The sequence below is a fragment of the Netta rufina genome (genome assembly GCF_964035555.1).
Source record: "Netta rufina genome assembly, chromosome: 2".
In the NCBI taxonomy this organism is placed as follows: Eukaryota; Metazoa; Chordata; class Aves; order Anseriformes; family Anatidae; genus Netta; species Netta rufina.
Window position 1 is genome coordinate 62,857,715 of NC_140124.1, and position 13,989 is coordinate 62,871,703.

At 42.2% G+C, this 13,989-nt stretch overlaps 1 protein-coding gene across 1 annotated transcript in view; it reads right to left on the bottom strand.

The window, feature by feature from the left end:
- The window catches only part of AOAH (acyloxyacyl hydrolase), a gene marked incomplete at its 5' end in the record, with an annotated part of 72,432 nt that overhangs the window by 34,163 nt on the left and 24,280 nt on the right, over nucleotides 1-13,989 (bottom strand). The window contains 7 exon segments of the mRNA XM_084306983.1: nucleotides 2,496-2,590; nucleotides 3,703-3,751; nucleotides 4,183-4,231; nucleotides 4,857-4,927; nucleotides 5,415-5,475; nucleotides 6,640-6,710; nucleotides 11,998-12,057. Of these exon segments, the coding sequence (XP_084163109.1) occupies nucleotides 2,496-2,590; nucleotides 3,703-3,751; nucleotides 4,183-4,231; nucleotides 4,857-4,927; nucleotides 5,415-5,475; nucleotides 6,640-6,710; nucleotides 11,998-12,057 (456 nt within the window).

Genomic DNA, 13,989 nt, shown 5'->3' on the forward strand with positions numbered 1-13,989 from the left:
TTTTCAAATGCTCAAAAATAACTGTTTTCCTTTTTAATTTTAATTTGTTAATTAAACCTGCACATGAAGGACATTTGCCAACAGGATTTAACGCGAGAAAGAAATATTGCACCTACAAGACCCCAGAGGAGGGTAGGCTGCTGCTATTGCTATTCCACACACACAAGGAGTGAGACGCAGAGGGCAAGCAAGAGAAGGAGGCAGCAGCAAAGTCTGAATTAGCTTAGAAATTTCTTTGTTAACAATTTTGTGCACAGGTGACAACTTTCTTAGTTAGGGTGAGCTGCAAATTAAGTAATATTTTAGAGCTCAAACACTTGTTCATTTACAGCACTGAACTCTGTATCTCTACATTAACTGTTGTATTTTTGCCAGGTCAGTAGGAAAGTTCGCAAACAGCTGTATTTAGCTTCTCCAATTCCTGGAGTGATGAAGAAAACCTAGAGGGAAATGTCTCTGTCCTCACTCATTCCCCTGGTGCAGGGCTTTAGCTCTAACTTAGAATCACGGAACCATGGAATCATTTTGGTTGGAAAAGACCCATAAGATCATCGAGTCCAACCATCATGTAACACTGCAAATCCACCACTAAACCATGTCTCTAAGCACAACATCCTCCAGGGTTGGGGACTCCATCTCCCTGGGAAGCCCCTTCCAATGTCTGACCACCATTTCTGTGAAGAAATTCTTTCTGACATCTAATCTAAACCTCCCTTGACATGACTTGAGGCACCCTTCCTGTGGAGAAAAAAAAAACAACACTTCTTTTCCAGATGGCACTTGCTCTTCCCAGCAAGCCAGCCAACTGGATTTTAATACTGAGATAAGTTTTTGGATTTTGCAAAGAGAGAGCCACACAAGTTGCTCAATGTCCATCAGATTGTAACAACGGGCACCAAAACCCACTTTGTGATCTGCTCTCCAGCTCCAGACCTCGAAGCTTCTGGCTCTGCATACCATGACCAGCTCTCGGTCCATACAACTAGTGAACCAGCAAGAGAAGATGAGCAAGTTTCAAGGAAGAGAAATGCCTTCTAAACCCTCATATATGTGATAATAAAATGCTGACTAGTCTGAAATTATTTTTGCCTACGTGGCTCTACCACCAGTGTTACTGCCAGAATCATCATCACCATCAGTGTTATTACCGTCTTTATTAGACAAGATAATATCAATTACCATTAGTGCTAATTTATTATGCTCATCATCAGCTCTGTCATCAGTGTCATTCATCTAATCATTGCTCATAAATGTATAACAAAGAAAAACAACTGCTAATTGGCAATATTTAAATCAGCTCAGCTCTGGGAGCAAAAGAAGGAGAATGCATGAAACTCTCAAACCTCCAAAAGCACCATCACTTGCTGAAATTTTGGAATAAGGATTGTTTTCATGAAATTTTCAAGATCACTTTTCCACAGAGGCCAATGGAGGAGTAGCAGGTGTTCCCCAGGGATAACGGGCAGAGGCAATCTGCTCATCCATGCAACAGGGCCCTCATACAGGGAAAGACTGTTGGGAATTGGCATACAGGACGTGGACATGTGCCCGTGGAACAATTGTTCCATTTGAGTTTGCTTTAAGCAACCCGGGGTAGGCCTTAGAAAATCTCAGGGCCTGCTGTAGCTGAGCAAACCAAGCTACCAGAGTAACTGTGAGAAGCTCCCACGGTAATGACTCTCACATCGCCCAATTAAGGAACTCAGAAAAATACTGTTACCAGCAGCTGGCTTCAAGGACAAGGTCTATGTGACTGCTAATCACATAGGGGTTGTTTTCTTGCAGGTGGGGTTGTTTTCTTGTAACTGTTTGTCTGAGTGCTTTTGACCAATGATCTTGTGTGAGACACTGTCCGCCCCTGTTAAGTTCACTATAAAAGTTAGGCTATTCGGGCAATAAAATGGAGCTTGCTGATCACTCATATTGAGTGCGCTTGTCTTCCTTCTGTCGACAACAAATGTCCTCGCAACAAAAGACAACACAGTCCTCCCTGGCCAGGGAGCCACACCAGCTCTGGGTAGTGGGGCTCGTGGGAGTGAACAGCAACAAAGGACGGGAGCATGCCTGTGAATTTATCTCTCCCCCTTCCAATTACTCTTTGCTTGAATGATCTTTTCTCCTGTTATATCATTCACATCAGTGACCTGCAACAGCTGAATCTCAGCGTAATTCACAGCCAGGCACATTTTGTTGAAATGGAAAGTGTTGGAATACTGTCCATAGACGTCACTGTGCTGGCGATACTCTACAGTTGTTACAGAAACCATTTCCTTTAGGACAAGTCTATTGCAAACCCGTGTGACCCCCACACCTCTGCAGACATATTTGTACAACAAGCCTCAGAGCCTGCATGCTCGAGTTCCCCATCCTATTTCATATATGCCAATGATGAGGGAAAACAGCCCCGAACACGTATTTCAAAACCAGACGCCTCGATCCGTGGCAGAGGGGAGAAAGCAAGCAGCAGTTTTGACAAACTGGGTGCAATTTCTCACCGCTGACATCTGCGTGACGGTCATCCACTCAGGAGGGATGTGGAAATGCGCACCGGCTGAGTCTCCCAACAGCACAACACCTCGTGAGTCCGCACCTAATAAACACACTTGATTAATGGCATGAAATGGCCCTGGCAGGTATAGCACCCCTATAAGCACAATGAGGCAGAGCATGGAGAGCAGTGCTTGAAGAGCAGCAGCAGTAGCAGCTGATGGAGTCTGAGTACACCACCCTTTGTATGGCCAAAATGTTCAAGCCCTGCAATGGGATTTTCACACCACCTGCAGGAAAAAAAAAAAAAAAAAAAAAAAAAGGAAAAAAAAACACCACATACTAAAAGGCAACCCTAGGACAACACCTGGGTACTGGGCATGAATACATGAATAGCAGGGAGAGAACTTGCTAATCAGAAAAAAAATCTTCGTTGTTCTCAAGGATGTTATTTCAGCACAGGCTCTGCTGTTCAGCCAACGTTTATTTTTACTACCCATAGAATATGTATGAAAAATACTTAAACATTTAGTTAAATGGGATTACTCAGGAAAGCACTCAGAGCTCTTTATAGCAGGACTTGGTGGTGGATGCACTACTCACACAAGCATTTCTGCTGGAACAATCTGGCAGTTTGGTAATTATGTATATATTATATATATATAATCAAACTTCTTCATAAATTTGAAGATCGCCTTTCACTGAAAAAAGTTGGAAAGGCTTGCCAGGCAATGACTCACCTTCAGGGCTTTGGTGCAAATGTCAGGCAAGGTGAGCAGCCAGTGGTGGTTTAGTGAGGGTGTTCTTTGTGTGCGTGCACACTCCCACACACCCACACTGCTGTCTGGGAGATAAGGTTAGCAGAAGCACTGCTGTGGGTCCACCTGGGCACACATGAACACCCAACTGCTTCCTCAGTTGGGCTCAGTCAGAGGCAATGACTCCATTTGCTGGTGTCCCTGATCTATGTATTTCAACATAATAACCACACTAGCTTTTAACAGAACATTACCAGCAGCCTGTGCTGTTCACAGGTTCTTTCTGCCCATCTTCAAGATTAAACAAGAAAAAAGGATGTGTGCTATTTTCCTTTCTCATAAAGTTGTGAAACCCATTTTCTTTCCCCTACATTGGTAATGACCATGCAAATACTAAAATATTTATGAAATGAATACAAAATACAAATTGCTTCTTGCACTGACTGTAAAGATTCACCTTTGCAGAATTTCTCCTCGTAGGGAATTCCATCCTTTGGATCCACGCCCTGTTGGAGGAGAGAAAAGGCAGATGAAAGTCTCTATCAAGTGCCTGAAAAATGCTAGTGCAAAACAGAGACTGAGAAGTTATGTCTTGAATGTTTGCCTGTAGGAAGCATTGCATCATAATAGCGACACTTTCCATTAACTTATTCTAATAAGTGTGTATACATTTTAATTATAATAGCTATAATTTAAATAATCATAAACATCAATAAACAATCTCTCATATCTGCTTACTCTGTTTCCTTATAGTTTAATAAATACAGTTTTATTACTTGGAATATCCAAGACAGTAAATACATGGAATAATCCAAATCAGTTGATAAACCAGAATAATAAAAAATCCACCCATTTATGGACTAATTCAAAAGGAGGGGAAAAAAAAAAAAAAAAGGTAATCAGGAAAGAATTTGAAAAGGCAACTTCTTTTACTTACCCATATGCCATTGCAGTTAGAGTCACTTTTCACATCCCAATTATCAGGACTAAAACAGAGTTACAAAAGGTATACAGTGTTACAGAAAATAAAGAAAAAAGAGGCTTTGAAGGAAATCAGATCATTTGTGCCATTTTCTATGGAGAATGGCAAATAATTAGAAATTCCTTTCTGCACAGAATGGTGTTTATTTTCCATTTGAGTCCAGGAGAGGTAATTTTTCTTGCAAAATGAAATAATCATTTGAAGTCAGTACAGGAGGATGTCAAATGCAACTTACCCATTCAGTTTGCATTTCCACTTTGGAGAAGTGAATGGGGACGACTTTTGCAGAAGACCTGTCCTTTTTTCCCACCCTTTTCCTTCTTTTTGATTTTTTGTTGAAATTCACCAAACCCCTGACTCCAAATTCATGAGGGCTGGAGCACAGCCTCCCTCTTGGTGCTGATGACAAGCATGGTACGCACAAAACACATCAGATTTTCACCCCTCAGGCTAATACACTCCCATCCCTGGTCTCAACCATCCCCTCTCATCTCCATCACAGTGAAATTAAGCACAAAGCAGTGGTGTCCCCTCCCAGAGTTTTGCCAAAAACAAATATGGAACTCATTCTTCACAATGCCACAAGTATTAGAAATAATTAAATTATTTAAAATATTTAAAAGCTTTACCGTCTGCCAGGGTACACGGTTGTGTTTCTGTCATCGCAGTCTCTGCCTCGCCAGTGATAGCCCCGCAATGTCTAAAAGCCAGGAGAAGCACACAAATAGGATGGTCGTTGTTATCCTGGCACTTTGAATTTAAGATATGTAAAATGAAAATCTAACTCAAGGTGCAGGAATAAAGCCCACTAAATGGGTTGTATTCCAGAACCTTAGCTTTAAAAAATGACACCTTGCGCACTTTGGTGCTAAAATAAAACAAACTGGCAATTTTCTTATATATTTTTTTTTTAACTTGATGTTACTTTACCTCGTTTAAATTCAATAAACAGACCACTTTGCAGCAGAGCAATTTGCTTTTGCAGGGAGCCCAGCTTTGTGTGTACATCTGCTCAAATGACATAAATGAATGATTTTTTTTCATCCAGAAAAAAAAAAAGAGGAAAAAACTCTTTAGATTTCACTCATTTTCACATGAATGAATAGGGCTTTGCAGAAAGTAGGAGGAATCTCATATACATTCTCATTATCAAGGGATTATTGTACCAAAGGAAAGGCTTTGCTTACTGGGAAAGTACTAAATTTATCTCCATCAAAATCTTCAAAAGGTAGTTTGTTTCTTATGACACTGCAAAAACAAAAACAACAAACACTGTGTTAACGGATGGAAGGAAACCTATTCAGGAAAAAAAAAAAAAAAAAAAAAAAAAAAAAAAGTGTTCAGAATAGATGATAGCTTCCATGCTCTTCACAGCTCCACATTCAGTTTTAGTTCCGTGCTTGTACCTCAGCAAAGCGATTCTGCCCAAAGGAGCAAATCCAGATTTCTTTCAATATCTGCTGAGTGAGCACCAGAGGAGAAGCTGATGGACTCCTGTGTAGCTGCGATATTGAATCCTCAGTGTCTAGAACAAGCTGGGGCATCAAATCTGCAGTAAAAGTAACTATCACTTTTGGACATAAATACCAAACTCAGCCTGGCACATCTTGCAATCTGCTAGATATGTAGTATTAACAGAAGTCTTCTACCTGGGAAAGAACTGCAGAATGGGGTTTTATGATGATGGAAGCCTTCTTCTCTTACAAATAAATGGCATACACTCATTCTGATATGTATCCTTCATCTCCTTATGCCATCTCTCTTCTGTTGTGACAGGCCTAGAAGACTTGCCATTTGCATACCAAGTTGCACAAACAAATGCTTATATTGTCAGGTAAAAAATATGCTTTATGAGAAATAACCCAGATGATGTCCTTGGCCCTTCTTCAAAACTCTGACTCTAAGCTAGCAGTGACATGAAGCTGTTCTTATTTCATATTAATTGGTATTCCTCACAGAGTTATGTAGCTGCTGCTTGCCCTCAGCTCAGTAGAGTATGGCTTTTGGTGTTGAGCTGTGGGCAGCACAACTTGGTGAATAACACAACGGAGACATTTCTGTGACTCAAGAAGTCTCAGGAGAAAAACAGCTCACACTTGGAGGTGTGGTATCTTTGTGTGTATGAAGTGAGGGCTCAAACCTACATAAGAGTATATTTGTACTCTCAGAACTGCTAACTATATGTATGCAAATATTTTAAGTATTGCAAAAGCACAGGGATCTCTCCAAGCACTCTCACCTGCCTGAACCCTCTGCAAGCCCCCTTTGTACTGCCTGGACAGTGGTCATGTGAAGAAGGAAAGAAACAGCAGTAAAGCATAGGGAGATTTGTTAAGCTGAGAATTTTCTTTTTGAAAGAAAGGAATGTACCATACTCTGTTATTGGTTGAGGACTGAAAACTTTATACGTACTATTTAATCTTCTCACATAGGTTAGCCAGAAGAGGAAAGGCACATAGATTTGAGAACCTCGTGGTGCTTTTCTGGAGGGGAGGAAGATAAAAGATGAATACATTAGTTCATAGAGGCCGCATGGCTTCGGATATTGTAACAGCCAAATTCAGAGCTACATCATGTTTTCTGCCTAATAACATCTGAAAACACAAAAAGCTCCACTAAAGATGCTACATGACAGAGGATTTGAGGATTTAGATGTGACACAGCAGTCAACTTTGGGATTTCAACTGAACATTTCACAAACCAACAACGCTTATTTTCAGAAAGCTGTAAAGCTAAACAGAAGAAGCTCTCATGAAGCTGTCTCCTGTCATGTACCAAAGTTACTTTTGTCACCTCTCATAAAAACCGCAGTTCTCATGTTGGATAAACACAACAGTGTCTGATACTTAGTGCAGAACTAGTGAACGGGAGCACACATTGAGGCTAAAAGGCTGGTTTCTGCACACTTGGTGGGGAGCTTTGGATAAGCCAAAACTCAAAAGTAACCCCAAAAAGGGGAGAAATAGGAGGATCCAGTGTTTGCATAGAATGTCCTTGATTTTTCATGAGATTTTTTTACTTGGGAATCTCATAACTAGCTTTTATCTTGGCCAGCCCTGAAAGCTGTAAAAGGCAGCTGCTGCAGGATAAACTCTTTCATCATTAGTACACCATAACTGTGGGCCAATCCAGGAAGCTTCAGGAGAGAGAGACCTTCCTAGTTAATTCTCAGGTTACAGAACACCGTGCTGCATTGGAGATCAACCCCACAAACATGCTGCTAATGTGGTTTCATAAGTTCAGGTAGTCTTTAAACACCAAGTGTTCAGGTGGCCAATAAATACAGAGGGATAGTCAGTGCACAGTCTAATTAACTGTACTCACTAAGGCTGTATTCAGCATGTAAATATGATACAGTTGAGCAGATGGACATACTCATTACTTTATGCAAAGGAGGGTAATTATTTATATTGCCGTAGCACTTCTATCCTTGGGCCAATCCCTTGTGTTACACACTTTGCATACAGAAGAAAAGTAAGATGGTTCTTGTGCTAATGAGATTACAACCCAAATCTAACATAAAACAGAACATAAGTGTTGGATACAACTCAGAAGAGGACACTGAAAGACTGTTAATTGCCATGAGGGGCAGTAACATCAGCATATAAAGTTCTGAATGATGGAGGGCTCTGAGGTGTCACTGCAGGGCAGAGGCAGTGCTGCAGCGGTGGTCAGGGCACCGCCCTGCAGCTCCAGCAAAGGCAGGAAGGTGTTCGCTTGGATAGGCAACAAGGAGTGTTGGAGATGAGAGTCCCACTCTGTTCAGAGCAGGAAGAAAAAAGGAGGACTCGGGGGAGCCAAGAGACAAGAAACCTGCAGAAAACCCCAGCTAACTCTCCTCAGCTCTGTCAAACTCAAATGACATGGGGAGACAGTGGCAGGATGAGGGGGGAATGGTTTTATACTAAAAAGAAGGAAGATTTAGGTTAGATGCTGGTTGGAAATCCTTTACTCAGAGGGTGGTGAGGCACTAGCACAGGTTGCCCAGAGAAGCTGTGGATGCCCCATCCCTGGTGTTCAAGGCCAGGCTGGATGAGGTCTTGGGCAAGAGGAATGCAGCCCTTCACTTCACACTTGGTCCTCCCTCTGCAAATATCATGCTTTTACCTTGCCACCACATTGTTTGCCATCTAAACAACCACATAGCTTAGTGGCATGATTTTAGTGGAGGTTTTAATTCCGTCTCTTCTACTGTGCAATGACAGTGCCCAGGTGTGGAGGGTGTACGTGCCTATGCACATATGGCCAGGTAGGCAGTGACTGGGAGGCACAAAAGCAGGACGCCAGTTTTCTCAAAGTGCTTTGCAAACCAAACCTCTGTACACCTTCCTGGAAAGAAGGAAGAAAGCACTTCCCCCACTTCCTCCATGTAGGACTAATCCCAGGGCTGCCTAGAAAAACACTAGAGGCTCTTAAAGCTTTCCATCATGTTAAGATTTGCGCTGTCTTCATTTGAGCTGTTGGCTTCTCACTTCAGCCTAAATCACAGCAAGCAAAGTCTTTGAAGTTAAGTCATCCAGAGCCGAAACTCTGCCAGAAATACAAACTACATGGCTTCCAAAAAATAAATTAATAAAGCAGACCTCCTTTTATTCTGCTCTCAGGCTTCACTTAAAGTTTACCCTTCGCTGTAAGTAGAATAAAACCTTTCCTGCCTTTTTCTCAGCTAGTCATGAAAACTGCTGCCAACTAGAGCTCTATTAGCTTCAAACGGAGACAATCCTGCAGCCCCAGCAGACTGCCCAGCTTTGGCATGATGGTGTCCTGGGAGAAGTATGGGCTATGCTGAACTGGGCTTTGAGGACTAGCTGCAGAAGTTGTCTGCAGCAGCTGCTGGGTCCCCAGCCTTTGCGTCCTCACAGTAAGCAGGGCGTAACTCTTTGACTCTGCTTACATGGCCTTAAAAGGCAGCAAAGGAGCACAGGGATAATTTTTGTGTGCACATGTAAGAGAGAAGAGCACAGGCGAGCAGACATTCCTAGCCAAGCCATGCTAAAATTGCAGAACATGTCTTAGGGAAGAGGCAGGCTACTTTCTTTGAGTAGCCTGAGTGGGTGAGCAAGAGGCTGGTTCATGATCTGATCTGCCTTACAATTCTCTTTTGGCTCCCTCTGTGGCTTCCCACTTCTCTTGCTGCAGAGGCATGAGTTACAGGCAACATGTAGTCACTACAGGACTGTACGCATGGAGCTTACTCTCATTAAATGCTAATGCCACAACTCTTCTGCCTGAAGTATTTTTTTCTCTGTTGTTGCTGAAATATGCCTCTTCGTGTCTTCTCCATCCATAAGAAATGTTAGTGCTGGAGGTGCTTACAGTGATTGATAACACAACTTTTTTTCAATACCTACTAGCATTCCATAATGACATTTCAGTAATTATTTTAATTGGTTTTATATATATATATAAAAAAAAAAAAAGCCCCTGATGTTTGTTGGTATTTGTTTTAAAGCAGTCAGATGGCTTACTACATTTAATGAATGGAGATACTTATTAGATATTTGGATTGTAGCCTTTTTTAACAGAACTCTACATCTGGCAAATAGCTTTTCTTTTTCCCAGACCTACAATGTTCTTAAGAAATGCCCAGTAAATACGATGGCCCTGGCAACCAGGCCGACCTCCCATCCTCCTTGCCAACAGCCATAATCACTTCTGTTTTATGCACACCTGCATACAGCTGCCAAGCAGAGCTGGGGACAGTTAGCTTGCAAGAAATTTTCCAGAAAGCTGGGGGGTCCTTTCCCCAAACACATCACAGTACAAAAGAACCCAGAACAGTGGCTGTGGGAAGAATGCACAGATATAACTTGTTGTTGCCCTCCAACATGGGCCAAAGCTCAAAAGAGACCCAGTGAATGCTTTTCTACCTTCTCTGGCCTGGATGCAGAGATGTCCTACCACAGGCAGGGGGTTCTCGGATCCTCCAGCTTTCATTACACATTGCCATTCTAGGCTATGGGGCTTATGCAGGGCAATACACACTGTGCTCTCCTGGTGACATTCCTTTCTGCTTCTTACTACATTGCTTTTCTGGGTTTCAGATGAAATTAACTTCAACCCAGGTGAAAGGGAAGCTGCAAGAGACACTTATGCCCTTAGTGTTATTTTAAGTTTTCTAGCTTTTAAATGTGTTTCTAAAAGGATCATTTCAAGAAACACACTAGGAATAACTGCAGGAGAAGCCCAAGAAATGACATGCTATTTGTTTTAATCTGAACTGACCTCATATTGTGCAGTTATGTAGGCTTAAAAATACACTGAAGCCCAGCTCCGCCACACTGTATTTAGCCAGGGCACAGCTTGCTCATCCTTCCTGCTGGTAACAGGCAAGTAGAAGCTGAAAGAGGCCAAGGGCACAGCAACAGAGAACAAGGAGGCACAGAGGCATTGCGGAGCAGCTTTGAGGACACAGGAGAGCGTTAGCAAGTTGGAAGAGACCCCATTGTGCCAAGAACTAATACCAACCTACCTTGGAGAGCCCAAAGGACATGGTATGGATGGCCCATGGAGGCCAGCCACAGCCTGCCACACGATGAATGCAGCCTGGCATGCCAAGGGTAGAAAAGAGAAGGGATCGCCCTCCTGATTCCAGCTTGTGGAGCGCGTGCAAAGGAGGTAAGGAGCCTTGCATCCTGGGAAGCCGCAGTTGCACATTGATCCCTCTCCATCCCCACACCTGTGCCCAGGCTCAGTCCGACAGCGAGGTCCTCCTTGACTCAGTGTCACTGAGTGCTGTAGGCATTAGCACACGGACTTGGGAAGGGGATTAGGAATGGCATGTAATTTGAGTGGAAATCTCAAGCCATCAGAAGCACAGCACCAAATAGGAAGGAAAATGAATAAGATCCTGCTGTTTGCTCTTCTGCAGGAACTGAGACCCATCTCTCCAGTGCATTGTTTATTTCCATGGCATCACAATTTGGCAATTGCCCGAAGGCTAATTAGGCACCTCAATTTTCATTTTTGTGAGTAGCATCACAGTGAGGGTTCAGGAAGAAGCAACATCAATAATTTCTTCACAAAGAACAAAAAACATTTGTTCTAGGTTAAGTGCATGAAGACAACTGGAAGCAAACTTTCATAAATTAGAATAAAAGCTGCTCTTCTCTGCCACTGAGAAGAGATCTACTATAATCTGCAAAACTGACGGAGGCAGAAAAATTCCAATCCCAACTTTCAAGTTTAGAGGCACAGAAAGGAAAAACTAAGTAGAATTTGCATTTAGGCCATTGCCTGAATTTCAGACAACTCCAAAGAGCACTCACTGTGCTCTGAGGCAGCAAGGCAGCTCACGAGACTTCCCCCTACAAATGGCCACAAGGGCAAGGCAGGGATAGCAAAGGTGAAGCTTGAAATGAGGAGGAGCTGAGGCTCAGCAATGATAAACACTGACAGAAGTTTGAAGGAAGGATGCATCTCTGGGAGTAAGGTCACAGCACAAGGCTGAGTGGAAAATACCTAACTTTGAAAAAAAATCTAAACAAAATGTGTATATGCTTGTATTTTTCACAAGTGAGTGTCTCAGTGCGGAGCTGCAATATGGAGCCAACAGATGCAATGTCCTCAGCTGCTGCACAAATTTTCTCTCTGTAATCTCCCTCTCCTTCTTTCCAGTCTCACTTGATAGAGATGATCCTACACAAGCTAGGAGCAAGTCAGCATCCAATTCTATGATGATCAGATGGGTTCACAATTAGCCAAAATAAGCAAGGACCTTGGTAAAATGCAAATACAGTGTAAAACACCCTACTGCCATGGATTTCTTACCAGATCCTTGGAAGTCTTCAAAATCCTTTTTGCTTTCCATATTGCAGTACTCAGCCCCACCTAGGAAAGCAAGAAAAAAAGAGACAAAACAAAACAACAACAACAAAAAAACAACAAACAGATCAGCTTCACAGTATCTCAGCATTTTCTCCCCTTTTTTATTTTTATTAGTCACAGCACAAAAATGATGTATGAGTTCACAAACGCATCATCTTCTACTTTTTATTGGACTAACAATCAATTATCTGATCACCCAATATGAAAATCCATTGGCAAGAGTTCATTTATTTTGCTCCAGGGCATCATTTATTTCCTGAGGGATAGTCCAGATCAGGATATGAATTTCAGCTTTTAAATTGACTGCATCACGTGAGCTGTAGAAAACCAGCTTCTCCATGATTCCTGCAGAAAAGTAACCCATTCGTTAGATGGTCGGAAAAGGCTTATGTTTGTGTTGCCTTGCTGTGGTAGAGTATGGTCTTGCACGCATGGGGGCTATCCTCATCTGAGGTTCATCCCAGCAGAGAAACAGCCAGAGTGCAGGACAAGAAGGAATAACACCTGAAAGGCAAATCTCCTGGTTGGACTCTAGGAATGTCATCTCTTCATTCTGGGAATACCTGTCCTGGAGGGAAAGTACTTGCTGACAACAGCAAGAATTGCCTTGCTGCTGGGTCATGTAAAATTGCATTGAAGGACTGTTTTGGGATTCTTTCAAAATGAGGATAATTGCATTTAAACAGAAAGGAAGAATGGGAGGACTATTGAAAACAGGGCTAGAAAAGACCTTGGAAAGGCGCCCTTGAAAATCGAACATCAGTTGGCCATTATGAGGCCACGGAACACAAAGACATCAGCTACCAGTGATAACTCAATTCCCCAAGCTCCCCCCCCAGGTAACACATATCCTCCTCAAAGGAGGAGAGGAAATTTCTCGCAAAACACACCAACTGCAAGTGCAAGGGACAGCCAGGAACCTGCGGCCAGCAGGAAGATGGCCATGCCACGTACAGTGTGGCAGGGCTGTGGTTGAACGTGCACCATCTGATGGTTACCACAGCTGGGGACTGCCAAGCACTGAGAAACGTCCCTGGGGAGCAGCAGGGATACCACACTCATGAGGAAACCCTGTTAATATGACAGACAGCAGCTGGGTGCCCCAAGATGATCTCAGCTTGCAGATTTGTGTGCAAACTTCAGGCAAAAGCATTTGCTTTTGGTGAATTATCATCACCGTGCTTCCTCCTGCTGCTCCATTCTCCTTTTTGGACAACATTATTCCATCTCAATGATGATAGATCCCATATACTGCCCTGCTTTTATAAGGCTATCTTGGCAAACAGTAATATCTATGAAGACTTGGTCTGCATGAAGGCTACTGCCTTTTCCCTCAGCATTTAGCTGAAAGAAGGCTGAAAGTACCGCTCATTTACCCTCGTTCAGAAAAAAAGAACTGCTTTTGTTCTGTGGGCTTTGATGTTTGGTTTAAAAAAAAAAAAAAATAATCAATTACTTCTGAAATTCTCTCAAATGGAAAGAAAAAAAAAAAAAACATACCGGTGTGTAACAAATATATTAGCACTTTGATTCTTATCAAAATGGTTAGTAAGGACAAAATGTTCTGTCAGAAGATGACCTCTTATCAGTTCCTCCTACAGCCCAGCCTACAGTATAAAGTACTAAAGTATTTCTAAAAGAAAGAGAATATCCCTTAAGTGACAGCACCTTAGTGAACAGCGTGCATGCCAGCTTGGAATATTAAAGCAGCATATATTTGCATTTCAAGTAACCATTATCAACATTTTTTACTGTGGATAAAATTTAGCATGTCATGATAATTGATGTAGGCAATCATCAAAGCAAATTAATTAAGTGAGAGATTCAAGGGTCAAAAATTTATGGTTAACAATAGAAAAGCATAAGGAAAAATAAGAACAAGCAGCAAGGAACACAGACTTCTAAATGCTTTATACATATGTAAACCATCTTTGT